Source organism: Perca fluviatilis, chromosome 9, assembly GCF_010015445.1.
Source record: "Perca fluviatilis chromosome 9, GENO_Pfluv_1.0, whole genome shotgun sequence".
Lineage (NCBI taxonomy): Eukaryota > Metazoa > Chordata > Actinopteri > Perciformes > Percidae > Perca > Perca fluviatilis.
The window spans coordinates 3,395,808-3,414,300 of record NC_053120.1 but is presented as its reverse complement, the minus strand read 5'-3'; the positions used below and the strand labels follow the sequence as shown (position 1 = coordinate 3,414,300).

At 39.7% G+C, this 18,493-nt stretch overlaps 2 protein-coding genes across 2 annotated transcripts in view; one reads left to right on the top strand and one right to left on the bottom strand.

Moving 5' to 3' along the window:
* Nucleotides 1–18,493, bottom strand: part of LOC120565597 (zinc transporter 2-like) — a gene marked incomplete in the record, with an annotated part of 356,424 nt that overhangs the window by 159,849 nt on the left and 178,082 nt on the right.
* LOC120565595 (macrophage mannose receptor 1-like) lies at nt 1,414–17,975 on the top strand. Its single transcript, XM_039811500.1, has 8 exons — nt 1,414–1,473; nt 6,448–6,539; nt 8,434–8,511; nt 8,618–8,686; nt 14,879–14,919; nt 16,148–16,528; nt 16,985–17,305; nt 17,630–17,975. Exons 1-8 carry the CDS (start codon nt 1,414–1,416, stop codon nt 17,971–17,973), a joined length of 1,386 nt encoding a protein of 461 aa, XP_039667434.1. The 3' UTR covers nt 17,974–17,975.

The following is an 18,493-nucleotide window of genomic DNA, read 5'->3' as shown; positions in this document are numbered from 1 at the left end:
ACTGCTTTATTAGCAGTAAGTAAGTGTAAACACAAGGGAATTTGAGTCTTGCTTTGTGTTGCTTTCAACACAGAAACAGACAAAACGTTACGTCTAAAAACAAAGATGAACAAGGCAACGTTAACCATGAGGGTTTGACTGCTATGTACAGATATACGTTTTATATAATAGACTGTATACATGCATAATGCATATACACATACAGAATATATATATATATATATATATATATATATATATATATATATATATATATATATATATATATATACATATATATATATATATATATACTAGAATATAAGACATGTTTTCAGTTATTTCACACTTTTTTGTTAAGTACATAATTCCATATGTGTTCATTCATAGTTTTGATGCCTTCAGTGAGAATCTACAATGTAAATAGTCATGAAAATAAAGAAACACATTGAATGAGAAGGTGTGTCCAAACTTTTGGCCTGAAATTATATGTAAACAGATCTATGAAGCTATAAACAGTAAGGCAATTAGTGCCAATGACCCAGTAGATGGCGCCAATGTTCAATCAATGTTAGAGTTACAATGCATTCTTCTAACAGTGCAGGTCACATCAGCTGATGAGTACTACAATTTAATTTAAGTCAGTACTTTTAGAGCAACTTTTGTAATGGATAAATGTCCTGGAACATGTTTATGTTGATTGAATTGAAAGACATTTTAACCTATAGGCTATAACATAGGCCTACTGTATACTGATTGACTTGAATTCACTCAATACATTTTTTTTGGGAGGTGGCATGTCTGGTGACGACGCCTAGGTGTGGCGGTGTACTTATCAACTACGATATACACTGGCGACGGTGTAGTCACTCCAAACGTTAGTGTCACACGACAGTCTCCTTCGGTAGGTTATCCGCAAAATCCACTCGCCATAGCCGGTTACTAGTGATCGTCACGGTAACTGATGGGCAGTAACGCGTTAGAAGTAACGCTTTACTGTAATCCGATTACTTTTTTCAAGTAACGAGTAAAGTAAGGGATTACAATTGCAAAAACAGTAATTAGATTACTGTTACTTCCCCGTAAGCAGGCTGCGTTACTGCGTTACTTAACTGTGATTTTGTCTCGTGAGTGACAATGACGTATGAGCGCTGCGACGTTAGTGGTAAACACCGACATTTGTGTTGAACAAGAGACAACATGGAGCGCGGGAGAGAGCAGGACCATGCAGCGTTTAATGCTTGGAAGTACCGACATTACTTTGAGTTTGACTCGGTTAAAGGTGACAAAAACATCAGCGTCCGCTGTACACTCTGCGTGGGAAGAAAACTTTTATCTACAGCGAAAAATTCCACCTCAAATCTTAGCAAGCACCTAGCGAGCCGGCACAGGAATGTGAAACTCAGTGAAAAAAAACCTGAACCCCCAACTGACATGACCGCTGCTGCTACATCCATGGGGCTAACCTCCGAGGGCCCCTCTCCTGCTAAACAGGTAAAAATTGACTTAAAAGCGACAGGACTTAGTGCCGCTGAACTGAATAAGCTCGTCGCTGGCTAAATTGTCGAGGACATGCTGCCAATTTCCACTGTTGACTCTGAATCGTTCCGACGCATATAGAAAAAATACCGACCAAACATGGTGTCAAGCTGCCGCAGAGAAAGTCATTTGCAGGATACCTTGAGAGAGAATACGACATAATGGAAGCTAATTTGAAGGCTGCACTCGGAGATGTAGACTTTGTTTCCACCACTGCTGACATCTGGACGGTGAATAACAAAAGTTTTATGGGTGTAACAGTTCACTGGATTAATTCCACTTTACAGCGCAACAAAGCCGCTCTAGCATGTAAGAGAATTAGAGGCAGGCACACCTATGATGTAATTGGAGCAGAGATTGAAGAAAGCCATTCATCATATGGACTGCATGGCAAAGTTGTTGCCACTGTAACCGATAATGCATCTAATTTTGCCAAAGCATTCAGAGTGTGTCAGCCCTGTAATTTGGAGTCTGAATCTGAAAATGAAAAAGAAGGTGATGATGAGGAACCAACTTTTACAGATGTCATAGAAGCTCTTTCAACCGCATCTGGTGATGGACAGTTTAGCCTCCCTCCACACTACAGGTGTGCATCACACACAATTAACCTCATTTCAACAAGCGATGTTGACAAACATCTAAATTCCTGTGCAGACACCAAGGCTGCATATAGGAGTAGTCTTGCAAAATGCTCTGCTCTTTGGACTAAAGCAAGTCGATCCACATTAGCCTCTGAAAAGGTGGAGGAAGTCAGCCGCAGGAAACTAATGGTACCCACATCCACAAGGTGGAATTCCCTGTACGAGGCCATTTCCAGAATCATCACAATTCCGATGAATGAGCTGAATCCCCTGTGTGTAAAACTGGGAATCAAGTGCCTTAATGAAAGGGAGTACCTATTCTTACAAGAGTACTGCACCGTGATGAAGCCCCTGACCGTAGCACTGGACATCTTACAAGGGGATGAGTGCACTTATGGGGCTTTACTACCAACACTCACAAGCCTGATGTCAAAGACACTTGCCCTGAAAGATGACCTCTCTAGAATGACAGCCAGCCTTCCAGATGTTATTGTGTTATGCCACTTGTCCCAAGTTCAAACTTCGATGGCTGAGAGATGAGCGTAGGAGAGAGCATTTGAAGGAGCTTCTGACAACAGAGTGTCGTAAAGCTGCTCCTGCAGCTGACAATGCTAATGTGTCCCAACTGGCAGCCAGCCCTGCTGAAATGGACTTTTTTGATTTTGAGAACCAGCCCACAGAAAGCTTCGCAGCAGAAAAGGAAATAACTGACTATTTAAGGTCAGGGTATGAGCTTGAGATTCTGAATCAGTTCCCAAACCTCAAAAAGATGTACATGAAATACAACACTCCAACTCCATCCAGTGCACCAGTGGAACGGCTGTTCAGTTTAGGTGGATTGGTGTTTTTCCCGAAAAGGAACAGACTGTGTGATAGGAGGTTTGAGAAGCTTCTGCTGATGCGATATAACCACTGTTTCACTCCGGAAGAAAACAAAAACACATAGGGCCTTGTCAGGGTAGCCATAAAATGAGACTGGACTAACAGCCTAAATGTGGCTAAATGTCATTTTTACTCCTCTCTGCACTTTACTGTTAAAAGACGTAAATGTTAATAATTTGGAATACAGTCAGGAGAGACTTTCATTTTAATTATTTTATTGCTGTATTTTATTTACATCTATTTGAATGAAGGATTTTACAAAAAATATTTTTATTTTATATGCTGGAATATGCAGAAATATAAGTTAACAGAAGAAGGACTTCCTTTATTTCATTAAAATATGGTGGAATGTGCAGAAAATAGGTTTAAATGTTCAACAATTTTCTTCAAGTCTGAGACTGTTGCATTTAATTTAATTTTTGCTTGATGCAATGTGCATAAAGTTAAAAGATTGAAACTAATAAAACAAGTTTTAAAAAGAGAATGTTTCATTTGATTAAATTTTAGATGATGGAATATGCAGAAAGAGTAGAATTAGGCTGAAAGGTCTATTGCTTAATAGCGCATTCAGGTCGTGCATCATGTTTTTGAAATGTAACTAGTAAAGTAACTAATTACTTTTGAAAATAAGTAATCAGTAAGGTAACTGGATTACTTTCTTGGAGAAGTAATCAGTAATCAGTAACTAATTACTATTTGCAAGTAACTTGACCAACACTGGTCACGGTAACGTGCTGCAGATCCGGTGTTTGTAGCTGAGCTGGGACAGAGAAGATTCGACTGACATAGATCAGTGATGGAGTTTCTGCCCTCGTGATGTCCCTGAAGGTATCTGGGAGGAAATGTAGCCCCGGTGGGTTGCTATGGAGACTGACTGCATCGGACTCCGTTCAACCCTCCTGTTGTCACACACTATTTAATAAACACTATATAGGGAATAGAGAGGGAGGAAATGAGGGAACGGCTTCCAACACAGCTAAAGATATTTGACCTTTTCAAAATAAAAGCCCTCCTGATGTCCTCAGGTCAAATCTGACCTGTTTTCAAAAAGTTTCTATATCAGAAATTTACATTTCTTTCAACGAAATTGTCAAAATAAATAAGGTGGATGGTTTCATACAATCATTACTCATTACTACATTACTACATTACTCTACAAGTTAAATAAATGATCAGTTCACTACTTTCATTGAATTTGGATGTTTTATTAAATTTTATAGCTATGATGATCAAAGAACATTGGAAAATAGTCAAAAAAGTGCCAAAAAAATCAACAATAACATCGGAAATTTGTGACAAAAGAATTTGAAAAAAGTAAAAAAAGTGACAAAAAACATTGGAAAAAAGTGACAAATTATTTTTTCTAAAAGTGACAAAAAGTTCACAAAAAAAGTTTTAATTAGAAATGTTCACCCAGAAAAACCAAACCAAAGCCTGCATGGTGGAGGGTAAGACAAGCTGAGGGTTGATCCAGGCCTTTCTATCAGCGTTAGGGGATCAAAACCTGGTCTGAGGTCCACAGGGATGCAAATGGGCCACATCAGCTCTCTTTGGGTTCACTGTAGACCAGCACTAACAAATTAGACTGAACATATCTCCCTCAGAAGTCAAGGATAAGAGCAGGCTTTGTTTCTGCCGTGTAGTTTCAGGATGTTCATGTTAATCACGCGTGTCAAACTCAAAGGAATACCAAAGACATGTTTAGATGAAGGTAACAGGGGGAAGTTTCGGGGATTCTCCCGGTGCTCCGGATTAGCCAATCAGGGCCTGATGCTACAGATCTGACACGTTGATATTTTAATATTCAAATGACTCAAATGAAAGAGGATTAATAAAGTGTTGAGAGCACAGAAAGGGAGAACCATCAGAGCAGAGAGAAGCTGTGGACATTCACAAGATGTAAGTTATAAACTATATAAGTTATATAAGTTATAAACTATATAAGTTATATAAGTTATAAACTCGGCTGTTTGATTTCACATTTTAATGTCTGTGTTGTCGTCCCGTTGACTGTTGAGCTACTTTTTATTTTTCTGGCTCAAAATTTACTTCTTTGTTTTCAACGTTTTGGTCGTCTTTTTCGACAATTCTGTCGCTTTTCCCCAAGGTTTTATATACCTTTTTTAGTCACTTCTTAACGATGTTTTTGTCACGTTTTTCCTATGCTTTTTTGACGTTTTTTTAATGTTTTTTCCCCCCACATTTTTGTCATTCTTTTCAACGTTCATTTATCATTTTCATCACTTTTTCTTTCTCCAAATGCTATAAAATCGACTAAAACACCCAAATTCAATGACAGTACTGAGCTGATCTTTCATTGAACATTTTTTTAGCATTTTTTTCCAGCTTCCGGCACTTTTTGTTGAAATTGTTTTTAGTTTTTAGTTTTTTTTCAAAGTGTTTGATGCTTTTTTTTGACATTTGTATTGCTTTTCTGTCGCTTTGTTTGACTGATTGTCAATTTTAATCTTTTCAACATTTTTGGTACTTTTACGTTTGTTGCTTTTTTCCCACTACTTCCAACTTATACCACTAGTTTTACACTTATTCTTGGAATTCAGGTGTCAATCAAGCTCATTTCTGAGTTTAAAAAGCAGAAATATGCTATAAAAATGAATAAAAATACCCAAAATTCAATTAAAATAGTGAACTGATCCTTCATTTTACTTGAGAAGAGCCTTTTCTACAACCATCCATGTTGATTTTTGATGATGTAGAGACGTTTTGAAAATGGGTCAAATATTCAACGTAATACTGCATGTGTAAAATCTGACTAATATAATGATAAGGTTTACAGTTTTCCTTCAAACTCTTTTTGTTTATTTCTCAATATTTAAGTTATCTTCTCTGATACATCCAGGGTCCTCAAACATATCACTCAAAGGTCCGAATCTTTTTGAGGCATTTTTAGGCTTTGTGTGACAGGACAGCTTAGAATTGAAAGGGGAAAGAGAGAGGAGGGGGGGTTGACATGCAATAAAGGGCCACAGGTCAGAATTGAACCTGCGGCCACTGCGGAGAGGACCGAGCCTCTTTACATGGGGCGCACGCTCTACCAGGTGAGCTACCCAGGCGCCCCATGTCTGTACATTTTAAAAGTTGTCCGTAGAACGTGATTCACATTTATATTTCTGTTATTTACATTTCAAACTGCATAATCATTTTCCTGTGTGTGTCTGTGTGTGTGTGTGTCTGTATGTGTATATGTGTGTGTGTGTGTGTGTGTGTGTGTAAGTGTGTGTCTGTATATGTATGTGTGTGTGTGTGTATGTTTATGTGTGTGTGTGTGTGTGTGTGTGTGTGTGCTTGTGTCTCTGTCTCTGTGTGTGTGTGTGTGTGTGTGTGTGTGTGTGTGTGTGTGTGTGTCTCTGTCTCTGTGTGCGTCTGTGTGTGTGTGTGTCTGTGTGTGTGTGTGTGTGTGTGTGTTTCAGGTCAGACTGGGACTAAGGAGCGTCTGCTGCTTCAGAGGCTCACCGGCCTCATCGCCGTCGCCGGTTTCCTCTTCCTCATCTTCGTCGTCTTCCTGATGAAGAAGGCCTGGTGCGAGGAGCCAATCACGTGAGAGGAAAACCTTTCATAAACTCCGACACATTCGTTATGTTTTAAATCATTTCAACAAACAAATCGTCATGTAGGAAGAACGTCGTGATTGTTTCGGAGGGTTTTTCTTGACCCTTAACCTCAATATCTCGTTATTTAGACTCTGGGTCTGTGTGTGTGTGTGTGTGTTTCTTTGTTTGTTTGTGTATCTGTGTGTATGTATCTGTGTGTGTCTCTGTGTGTATGTGTGTGTGTATCTGTGTGAGTGTTTATGTGTGTGTGTGTGTGTGTGTGTGTGTGTGAGAGAGTCTGTGTGTATCTGTGTGTGTGTGTGAGAGACTGTGTGTGTATGTGTGCGTGTGTGTGTGTTTGTGTCTCTGTGTGTTTTGGCGTTTAAAACTGAATAATGTTTAGTAATAAATAATAATAATAATAATAATAATAATAATAATAATAATATATAATAATAATAATAACTAGAAAATTCCGGAAGAAATTTTTACATTGTGCCTACTACTTGTTGCACATCCGAATAACACTAGCTAAGTAGATACATAGGTTACACTGTTACTGAGAGAGAGAGAGAGAAACAGAGAGAGAGAGAGAGAGAGAGAGAGAGAGAGAGAGAGAAAATACGAATACGAGTCTGATGAATTTAGGATGCTTAAAGTACTGATTATTTACATGGAGTCTGGTGGGTTCAGGACGCTTAAAGTACTGATTATTTACATGGAGTCTGGTGGGTTCAGGACGGTTAAAGTACTGATTTTTTACATGGGGTCTGGTGGGTTACGATGCTAAAATGATTGTTTATTTACATGGAGTCTGGTGGGTTATAGCGATGCGAGCCTTACCTATACAATATATATAAATTATAATACCCCAGTTTTGCTTCAATTTTAAATACATACAGTGTTGTTTTAACGGTGAAGTGTTAAGTGTCTTAACCTTTTAGAGATATACCATTCAAAACCTATTTAAGACCTTTCTGTTTACCAGAAAGAGCTATGAAATATGTAGCGGTAAACACACCAAACTCCATTCAAGAAACAGTACGTTTAGCGAGCATAGAGACAACATATTTTCACATGTAAATTGGTAAATCATATGTGTTTATTTCAACCAACAATAGAGTTGTGAGGGTTGTAAAAGTGTAAAGAAGACCAAAAACTGCTTTTCATAGCTTTATTTGGTTTCTGTCAACTTTGAGTGAAGTGTGTTTTACGATGCTTAAATGACTGTTTATTTACATGGAGTCTGGTGGGTTTAGCGACGTGAGCCTGTTTTAACATTGAATCGTTAAGTGTCTTAACCCTTCAGAGATATACCTTATCGAATCGTACTTCAGCTCCCCACTCTGACTCCCACTCTAACTCTCAACATTCCGGCCCCATACACACACATTGGAAAATTTGAAACGGTCTGAAAAGAGGACGATACGTAAACTGTGATTGCGTAGAAACCGTGCTTGATATCCAAATGCCCATTCAGCCCAATAAACGCCAAAATCTTGTCTTCGGTTTAAACGTTTTATTTTTTTTCTACATTAAAGTATGGCGATACAGCATAGTTCCAAACGGGGCTTGTTTTGAGCGATGTTAAGCGATTTCCCGACGATTTCCCATTCAAGTCTATGGGACAATTTTGTGCGTTTTTTTGCCGATTTCGTGAAATCCGTGCGGCAAATATCTTAGAAAAGTCATAGCACACCATTCCCGGGCGTTACACACGTGACGATGTCATGTGTGTGCGCGTGTTGGCAACGCTTCGTGAGCCTTAGCGGGACAAAAAACAGGCGGAATAATATTAATAAGTATGAGAAACAATAGTCATTGTGCCAATTGCTGCTATTGCAGCACATCGGCACACTGAATAATAATAATGTTTGGTAATAACCTGCACGTGTCTGCAGGAAGAAGAGCGCCGTGGAGTCGGTGAGACAAGACGACGTGGACGGAAACGTGTACGAGACCAGTCTGGACATGGTCAGGTACAAGTACAACTTTATACTACTACTACTACTACTTATAGGAGTACCCTTCTTCTATTACTGAACGTTCTCAGTTTTTATAACAAAGTTTCTTTTTATCCATCAGGAGCAAAGACGACGAGAATGTTTACGAAAACCTGCCGATGGACGGCCCTGAAGACAAAGTTACCTCCATGTGACCGCTCTACTCTGATCCTATTGGCCAAGCCTGACCAGACATATCATCAACATCGACTTTGTATTATGACTGCATATCTTTAATCATAAAAAGCAGCTGTAGAGAGCTTTTCGTTAGTCTGTACTTTGTAGTAAGTGCTGTATCTGACTCCTTGTGTTCGCAAGGAGTCAGGTACAGCACTTAAGTAAAAATGAACATTGAGAGATCTTGATTGTTTCTGTCTATTCTTTGATAATGTAACAGACACACACACATACACACATACACAGACACACAAGCACACACACAGTCACACATACACATACTCAAATGCTCAGATACTATATATTTATTAATTTTAATGAAGGAAACATTAGTTTTAAGGAGTTATGAGTTTACTCTAACTTAAAGAAAAGGCTTCTGATAAAACAGGCCTACACACACACACACAGACAAAGACACACACACACAAAACACACAAAGAAAGACACATACAAACACACAGACACACACACACAAACACACATACACACACAGACAGACAGACAGACAGACAGACACACACATACACATACAGACAAAGACACATACAAAGGCAAACACACACACACATACACATACAGACACACACACATACACACACAGACACACACACACACACATACACAGAAACACACATACACACACACAGACACAGAGACACACACACACAAAGACACACACACACACAAACACACGTACAAAGACACACACACAGACACACATACACATACAAAGACACACACACACACACACAAAGACACACACACACAGAGACACACAAAGACACACACACAAACACACATACAAAGACACACACACAGACACATACACATACAAAGACACACACACACACAAAGACACACACACAGACACACATACAAAGACACACACACAGACACGCATACACGTACAAAGACACACACAAACACACGTACAAAGACACACACACAGACACGCATACACGTACAAAGACACACACAAACACACGTACAAAGGCACACACAGACACACATACACATACAAAGACACACACACAAACACAGACACACAAAGACACACACACACAAACACACATACAAAGTCACACACAGACACACATACACGTACAAAGACACACACACAGACACAAACAAAGACACACACACACACAAAGACACACACACAGACACACATACACGTACAAAGACACACACACACACAAAGAAACACACAGACACACACACACAAAGACACACACACAGACACACATACACGTACAAAGACACACGCACACACAAAGACACACACACAGACACACATACAAAGACACACAAACAGACACACATACAAGTACAAAGACAAACACACACACACACACAAAGACACACACACAGACACATACAAAGACACACACAGACACGCATACACGTACAAAGACACACACACACAAAGACACACACACACAGACACACATACAAAGACACACACAGAGACACACAAACACGTACAAAGACACACACACACAGACCTCCACCCCCTCTCTCCTCTCTGAATAATGTGTGTATGAAGACCCGTCAGCCTCTGTGGTTTTAGACTCTTGTAAAGGATATTGATTACTGGATAGTGAGCTGATGCTGCAAAGCTTCCTCTGATGATGAGATAAATGTTTAAATGTAATATTTGTATCATTATTATAAGGACTGATTACGATATGACTACAGCTAGTAAAAGTATTTTTCTCAAATGCTCTGTGTACTGGAGCCTCATACATAAAATAACTCATTCACAGCACAGATACCATATACTGGGTATTTATTATTTAAGGAAACTTTAGTTTTAATGAGTTATGAGTTTACTCTAACTTAAAGAAACATACACAGTCACACAGACACAAATACACACACACAGACAGACACACACACAGAAACACATACACACAGACACACGCAAACATATACACACACACACAGTGACATAGACACAGAAACACAAACACACATATACACACACAGACACACAGACACACACACATGCAGACACACACACAGACAAACATACACACACAGACACACATACACACACATACATATACACACACAGAGACATAGACACAGAAACACACACAGAGACACACAAACACACACATACACACAGACCCACACAGAGCCGTACACACAAACACACAGACACATACACACACATACACACACAGACACACACAAACATATACACACACAGCGACACACACACAAAGACACACACAGACATACTCCTAGACACACAGACACACACACAGAGCCGTAAACACAAACACACAGACACATGCACACAAAGACACACACAAACATATACACACACAGAGACATAGACACAGAAACACAAACACACAGAGACACACAGACACAAACAGACACACAAACATACACACAAGCACACTTAAACACACAAACATACATACACACACACACAGACACACACATACATACAAATACACACATATACACACACAGACACACACACAAACATATACACACACAGACACATAGACACAGATACACACACACAGAGACACACAGACACACAAACACACACATACACACAGACCCACACAGAGCCATACACACAAACACACAGACACATACACACACAGACACACACAAACATATACACACACAGCGACACACACACAGAGACACACAGAGACATACTCCTAGACACACAGACACACACAGACACACACACACACAGAGCCGTAAACACAAACACACAGACACATGCACACACAGACACACACAAACATATACACACACAGAGACATAGACACAGAAACACAAACACACAGAGACACACAGACACAAACAGACACATGAATGTAGAGAACAGTAGCCTCGTGAGAGCGTCCTGATCTGGCGAGCTCCAGTTGTCTACTCTCAGATCAGTCTGGCATCTCGAGGTAGAGGAAATTTGGAGCCGTTTGCCAAACAACCGACCAACCAGCGTTGGTTTTGAGGCGGGTTTAGGTGTGACGCCAACGAGAAGCGACTGTTCAGTCTGAACAACGTGGCGGCTTCCACGGATGAGATGAGCGTAGCTATCGCAGCGAGTTTTATCTGAATTAGAAAGTATTCCTTCATTGAAAGAAGAGTAACAACAACAAAAACGGCACTGGAGGCTTTTCTTGGAGGAAAAGATGTTTCTGCTCTTCTCCCGACTGGTTTCAGAAAGAGTTTGATCTGATTGGTTGATTTGGCCTGTCTATCACCAACTATAGGTGGTGATAGACAGATGGTTTATCCAATCAGCTATGGATGGATATGCCGAGTAAATGCGAAGCAATCCATCTGACAGAGTCGGGTTAAGAGAACAGTGGGCTGCAAGAAAAAATAAATTCTGTAAAGACAAAGAGTGGGCTGGGAGTGCAGGCGGCCTATGGACAGCATCTATGATATTCAAATGTAATTTCAACCTGGCCCTCACAACCAAAAAAAAAGAAAAACTTGCAACAACAAACCCGATTAGCCAATCAGGGCCTGACAATACAGATCTGACACGTTGATATTTTAATATTCAAAGTGACGCCAGAGTGTATGAAGAGCATTAATAAAGTGTTGAGAGCACAGAAAGGGAGAACCATCAGAGCAGAGAGAAGCTGTGGACATTCACAAGATGTAAGTTATAAACTATATAAGTTATATAAGTTATAAACTCGGCTGTTTGATTTCACATTTTAATGTTTGTGTTTTCTTCTTTTCTTGTTGTTTTTTTCAACGTTATTTCATAAAAAATGTTCTCCAAATGCTATAAAATTAACAAAAACTCAAAAATTAGCACTCACCCAGGCGCCCCATGTCTGTACATTTTAACAGTAGTTGTCTGTAGAACGTGTTTTTAGCAAGGTGCTGCCATCGGAGGACTCAAAACGTAATAAATACGTCATCATTAACCAGGCTGCACTCTGCGAGTGGGCTGCATGAATGTAGAGGACAGTGGGCTGCAAGAAAAAATAAATTCTGTAAAGACAAAGAGTGGGCTGCGAGTGCAGGCGGCCTAGGCACAGCATCTATGATATTCAACCATGATTTCAACCTGGCCCTCACAACCAGGAAAACTAGACCGGCCCAACGGGGATTCTCCCGGTGCTCCAGATTAGCCAATCAGGGCCTGATGATACAGATCTGACATGTTGATATTTTAATATTCAAATGACAGCCAGAGTGTATGAAGAGGATTAATAAAGTGTTGAGAGCAGTTTCCGTGGGCACAGAGAGGGAGAACCATCAGAACAGAGTGAAGCTGTGGACATTCACAAGATGTAAGTTATTAACTCGGCTGTTTGATTTCACATTTTAATGTCTGTGTGGATTTGCAGAAGAGGGATTGTATTCTACGTAATACTGCATGTAAAATCTGATTTATATAATGATAAGGTTTACAGTTTTCCTTCAAACTCCTTTTGTTTATTTCTCAATATTTAAGTTATCTTCTCTGATACATCCGGGGTCCTCAAACATATCACTCAAAGGTCTGCATCTAAAAAGCTGAGTATTAACAGTTGTATTTCTGTACTTTTTTTTTTTTTTCATTATTATTTTGAGGCATTTTTAGGCCTTTATTTGACAGGACATGTGACATTATGTTGTCTTCCTCGTCAACCGTGCAACCTTTTATTTGTCTGGGTCTAAATTTACTTTTTTTTTTCATCGTTTTGGTGGTCTTTTTCGACACTACTGGCGCTTTTCAGCAAAGTTTTTTTTAAAGTTTTTTTGTCACTTCTTACCATGTTATTGTTTTTTTTCAACGTTATTTCATAATTTTTTATCCAAATGCTATAAAATTGACTAAAACTCAGAAATTATCGCTCACCCAGGTCTGTACATTTTAACAGGAGTTGTCTGTAGAACGTGATTCACATATATCATATTTCTGTATTTTACATTTCAAATTGAATAATAATTTCCCCATGTGTGTCTGTGTTTGTTTGCATCTGCGTTTGTGTTAACCCTAAATGTAAATGGACCGTTTTTATATAGCTAGTCTTAACGACTACTCAGAGCGCTTTAACATAGTACAGGAACCATTCACCATTCACACAGATTTATACACTGTGGCCGAGGCTGCCGTACAAGGTGCCACCTGCTCATCAGATACACACTCACACACATTTACACTCTGATGGCACAGCAACGGGGGCAACTCGGTGTTCAGTGTCTTGCCCAAGGACACTTCAGCATGGAACGGCAGGGCCAGAGATCGAACCACCAACCTTCCAATTGGCAGGCAACTTCTCTACCACTAAGCCACAGCCGCCCCCTAAATATAAAGACTGTTCTTCTGTCTGTTTCCCCCTCACTCCACCAACATATTCATATAATTTTCATATTATTTCCTTTAACACAAATTCAAAAAATCCCCAACAGGAAATGTATAAATGCAAATGTCACATTTCAAGGTGTTACACTGTTGACTTGTTTAACAACTGTTAGTCTGTGTGTGTGTGTGTGTGTGTGTGTTGTGTGTGTGTCTCTCTCTGTGTGTGCGTGTGTGTGTGTGTCTGTGTGTATGTCTCTGTGTCTGTGTTTGTGTGTCTCTGTGTGTGGGTGTGTCTGTGTGTGTGTGTGTGTGTGTGTGGTGTGTGTGTCTCTGTATGCATCTGTGTGTGTGTGTGTGTTTGTGTTATCCCTAAACATAAAGACAGACTGTTCTTCTGTCTGTTTCCTCCTCACTCCACCAACATATTCATATCATTTTCATATTATTTCCATTAACACAAATTCAAAAAATCCCCAACAGGAAATGTATGAATGCAAATGTCACATTTCAAGGTGTTACACTGTTGACTTGTTTAACAACTGTGTTAATCTGTGTGTGTGTGTCTCTCTCTGTGTGTGCGTGTGTGTGTGTCTCTGTGTGTCTCTGTGTGTGTGTCTCTGTATGCATCTGTGTGTGTGTGTGTGTGTTTTAACTTCAATAAATGCAATGTTTTCCAAAAGTCAAAAATGTTACACTGTTGACGTGTGTTTGTCTGTGTGTGTTTATGTGTGTGTCTGTGTGTGTCTGTGTGTGTGTGTGTTTCTTTGTGTATGTTTTAACTTCAATAAATGCAAAATCTTTTCCAAAAGTCAGTGAGAAATTGTGTAAAATAATCTTGATTTCATTCCAAATATAACTGTGTTTATTATCATCTAACAGGTTGAAGATGCTGTGGAGTCTGTTTGTGTTCATTGTGATGGGTAAGTGGATCATCTGGACAGCTCACTCCTCATCAACTCCAAGTCACATTTCAATTAAGAATATGGTTTGATTCAAACTGTAATTTAGTTGTTTTTTTCAAACTGGATTTTGATGTGTGTAATTGGCTGACAGACTCAGATTATTATTCTAAGTGTCTGATAAGATAGATAGATAGATAGATTTTTCTTGATCCCAAAAAAATGGGAAATAACGGTGTTGCTGCAGCAAAATATCAGACACACAGCACACATACAGAGTATACATTAAATAATAGGAAACAATATACATTAAATAATTGAATACTACACGAGCAATATTTAAAATATATGCAATTTGTAAATAAAATGTACAACTGTTTCAATAAGTTGGGGAGTAAAAATGTACAACTGTTTCCCTAGTAATGATAGGATGTAGATAAACCTATTGTGCAAGGTTGTGCAAGGTGCATTCAGTGCAGTTGTGATGTATATGAGTCTTATATCACACTCAGTGATGAAGTGTTAAAAAGTTTAATTGCATGTGGTAGGAATGATTTGCTGTAACGGTCCGTGCGACATCGAATCTGTCGGAGCCTCTTAGAGAAGGTGCTCCTCTGTTGGACCAGTGTGGGGTGGAGAGGGTGGTCGGGGTTATCCACGATAGATAACAGTTTGTTCAGTGACCTCCTTTCCACCACAGCTTCAAATGTGTCCTGTTTGCAGCCAATCACAGAGCCATTATGGAACATAACATTATGGAAAGGATCCCTACAGAGATAGACCTTTTAGTTAAAGAGTAAGATCCTTTTAGTTTAACATGAAACAGCCCCGAAATCACCATCACCAAACTCCACCAGACTCCATGTAAATAATCAGGACTTTTAGCGTGTATAGAGCCAGCATATCTCCACCAGACTCCATGTAAATAATCAGGACTTTTAGCGTGTATAGAGCCAGCATATCTCCACCAGACTCCATGTTAATAATCAGGACTTTTAGCGTGTTTAGAGCCAGCATATCTCCACCAGACTCCATGTAAATAATCAGGACTTTTAGCATGTATAGAGCCAGCATATCTACTTTTTTTAGGTTCATTTTGCACCGGAATTGTCCTTTAACATCAGCCACTTAGACACAACAACATGGGAAAATAGAGTCCAGGTTTAAAAACAGAACAAAGTTACATTTTAATGACCAGATGCTTGTCTAGCTCTCAGCTCCATCGCTGCAGTTTCTTCTCTGTTATCAGGTCAGTGTTCCTCCATTGGGGGTCAGCTGTATGACTACCACTTCATTGGAGAGAATATGACCTGGAAAGCAGCCCAGAAGTATTGCAGAAAGTACCACACTGACCTGGCCACAGTGTCTAACCAGACAGACATGAAGAGACTCCTTAACTCCACGACTGAACAGTATCCAGACGGAGCCTGGATTGGGCTACAAGACAACACACCAAACATCGTGTGGCACTGGTCTCTGCCAGGGGTGAAGTTCAACGAGACTGAGAGTAAATGGTCTCAAGGAGAGCCGAATAATTTAGGCAAACAGGAGAACTGTGTGATGAAGATGAAGAATGACAAATGGAATGACATCTCTTGTTCTAACAGCTATAACTTTATCTGCTATGACGGTGAGAATATGTGGGACATAGAGTCTGTTCTCCCCTAAAAAACTCCCCCCAGAAGTGGTTTGTTCCAGCATCATTCTGACCTATATTTATGTTTGTGGTGGCGGCGCCCTCTAGTGGCCGTAGTAGTTCTGACTTTTGTCCCCCCCCACTCTAATCTGACCAACACGAGAGTTCTCCATCCTCATATATGAACCAGAGAAGGTAACGGTTTTAAACACGTCGTTAACGTTGTGAAGACGTGACTTCACTTCCTGAAGGTGACCACGTGATGCAGAACGTGACGTATCAAACCTAAATATAGGGTCACAATGATGGTGGGACGATCCACTTATGGGGGAGTTTTTAAGGGGAGGAAAGTCTCTGAATTGATGTCACATTATTGTTTTGAAATAAGAATAATGTAGGATTTTATGAGACTAAATAAAAACCCAAAAGTTTGTCTTGTGTGATCCACAGAAGACAAGAAATCTGACAAAACATTTTATATCAGTCACAAGAAGATGAACTGGACAGACGCTCAGAGATTCTGCAGAGAAAATTACACTGACCTGATCAGTGGAGTCAAACAGCTAGGAGACTTCAAGACACAGCACCAGAATGATGCAGAAACTTTCTGGATCGGCCTGTTCAGAGACTGCTGGTGTTGGTCAGATGGGAGCAATTTCTCTTTCAGATCCTGGGATAAAGACCCTAAGAAGTCATGTGCAATGACTACGTTAAATGGAAAATGGAGCTCCGATGACTGTGATGAAACCAAACCCTTCTTCTGCTACAATGGTGAGTTTATCAGAAGGTCTATCTAACGGTACTGTACATCTACATCTGTTTAATGATTCACTTTATTTAGTAGTTTATTACAAGAATTATGGTATGAGGTTCATCATTGTTGAATAATGATATAACTCGCGATAAATAAACAGATAAAGTATTCTCAGTTCTGCTAAAATACAACAAACTGCTTGTTAGATATAAAACAAATGTTACAGCTGTTATTTAAACTGTCCTGTGTTTGGGTCTCTGCCCATGATTGGCTCAGACAGTAATTGACTCCGTACCTGACTGACAACCAGCCCCTGATTGGCTCCCCTTCTCCCCTGACAGATTCAGTGATCCTGATCAACCAGAGCATGATCTGGGAGGACGCGTTATACTACTGCAGAGATCGCTATGGCGACCTTGTCTCCATCACCAACCTGGACGATCAGCGCTGGGTCCAGGAGAGAGCCAAGATGGCTTCCACTCCCCACGTGTGGCTGGGACTGCGCTACACCTGCACTCTGGACTTCTGGTTCTGGGTCAGTGACGAGACGGTCCACTACAAGAACTGGGCCCTCCCCCAGTCTGGGAACAACTGCAACATGTCTGGAGCCATGGACCGAAATGGAACTTGGGTCAAAAAGATCGACGACAACCACAAACTTAATTTCATCTGTTCCAAGAACTAACCAGCAGAATGTAACTTAGTTACATTGTGTCAAAATCAATATTTTAAGAGAAAAGTTGTAATTTAGATGTTTAACTTTACATTATAACCGTGTGGGATTAATACTTTTACTTAAGTTAAGGATGTGTTTTATTAATTTACTCACTTTGTTTGCAGTGGTGTGACGTTGACATACTGTGTGTCCTCTGGGATTATTGAATGGCATTCTGGGAAATGTAGGAAACAAACCTCTGGGGGAGAGATGTGACAGCAGATATTAAACTGAGGATGTAATCCTGGAACATGAATGATTACCATTTGTTATTTTCTGAAGTTGTTATTATTTTCATCCTCTTAAAGTGTCAAGTTCTGGTGAATATCTGATGGTTATATTTTGTAAAATCTGTTTCTGATGATCACTTTTTTTCTTGAGTTTTATGTAACGAAAGAATAGTTTTCTCTGAGTCTAAATAAACTGTTAAACCACAGAGTGGTCCTCTTTTTTCACTAACCCAAAATCCTCTTATCACATCATCAAACTG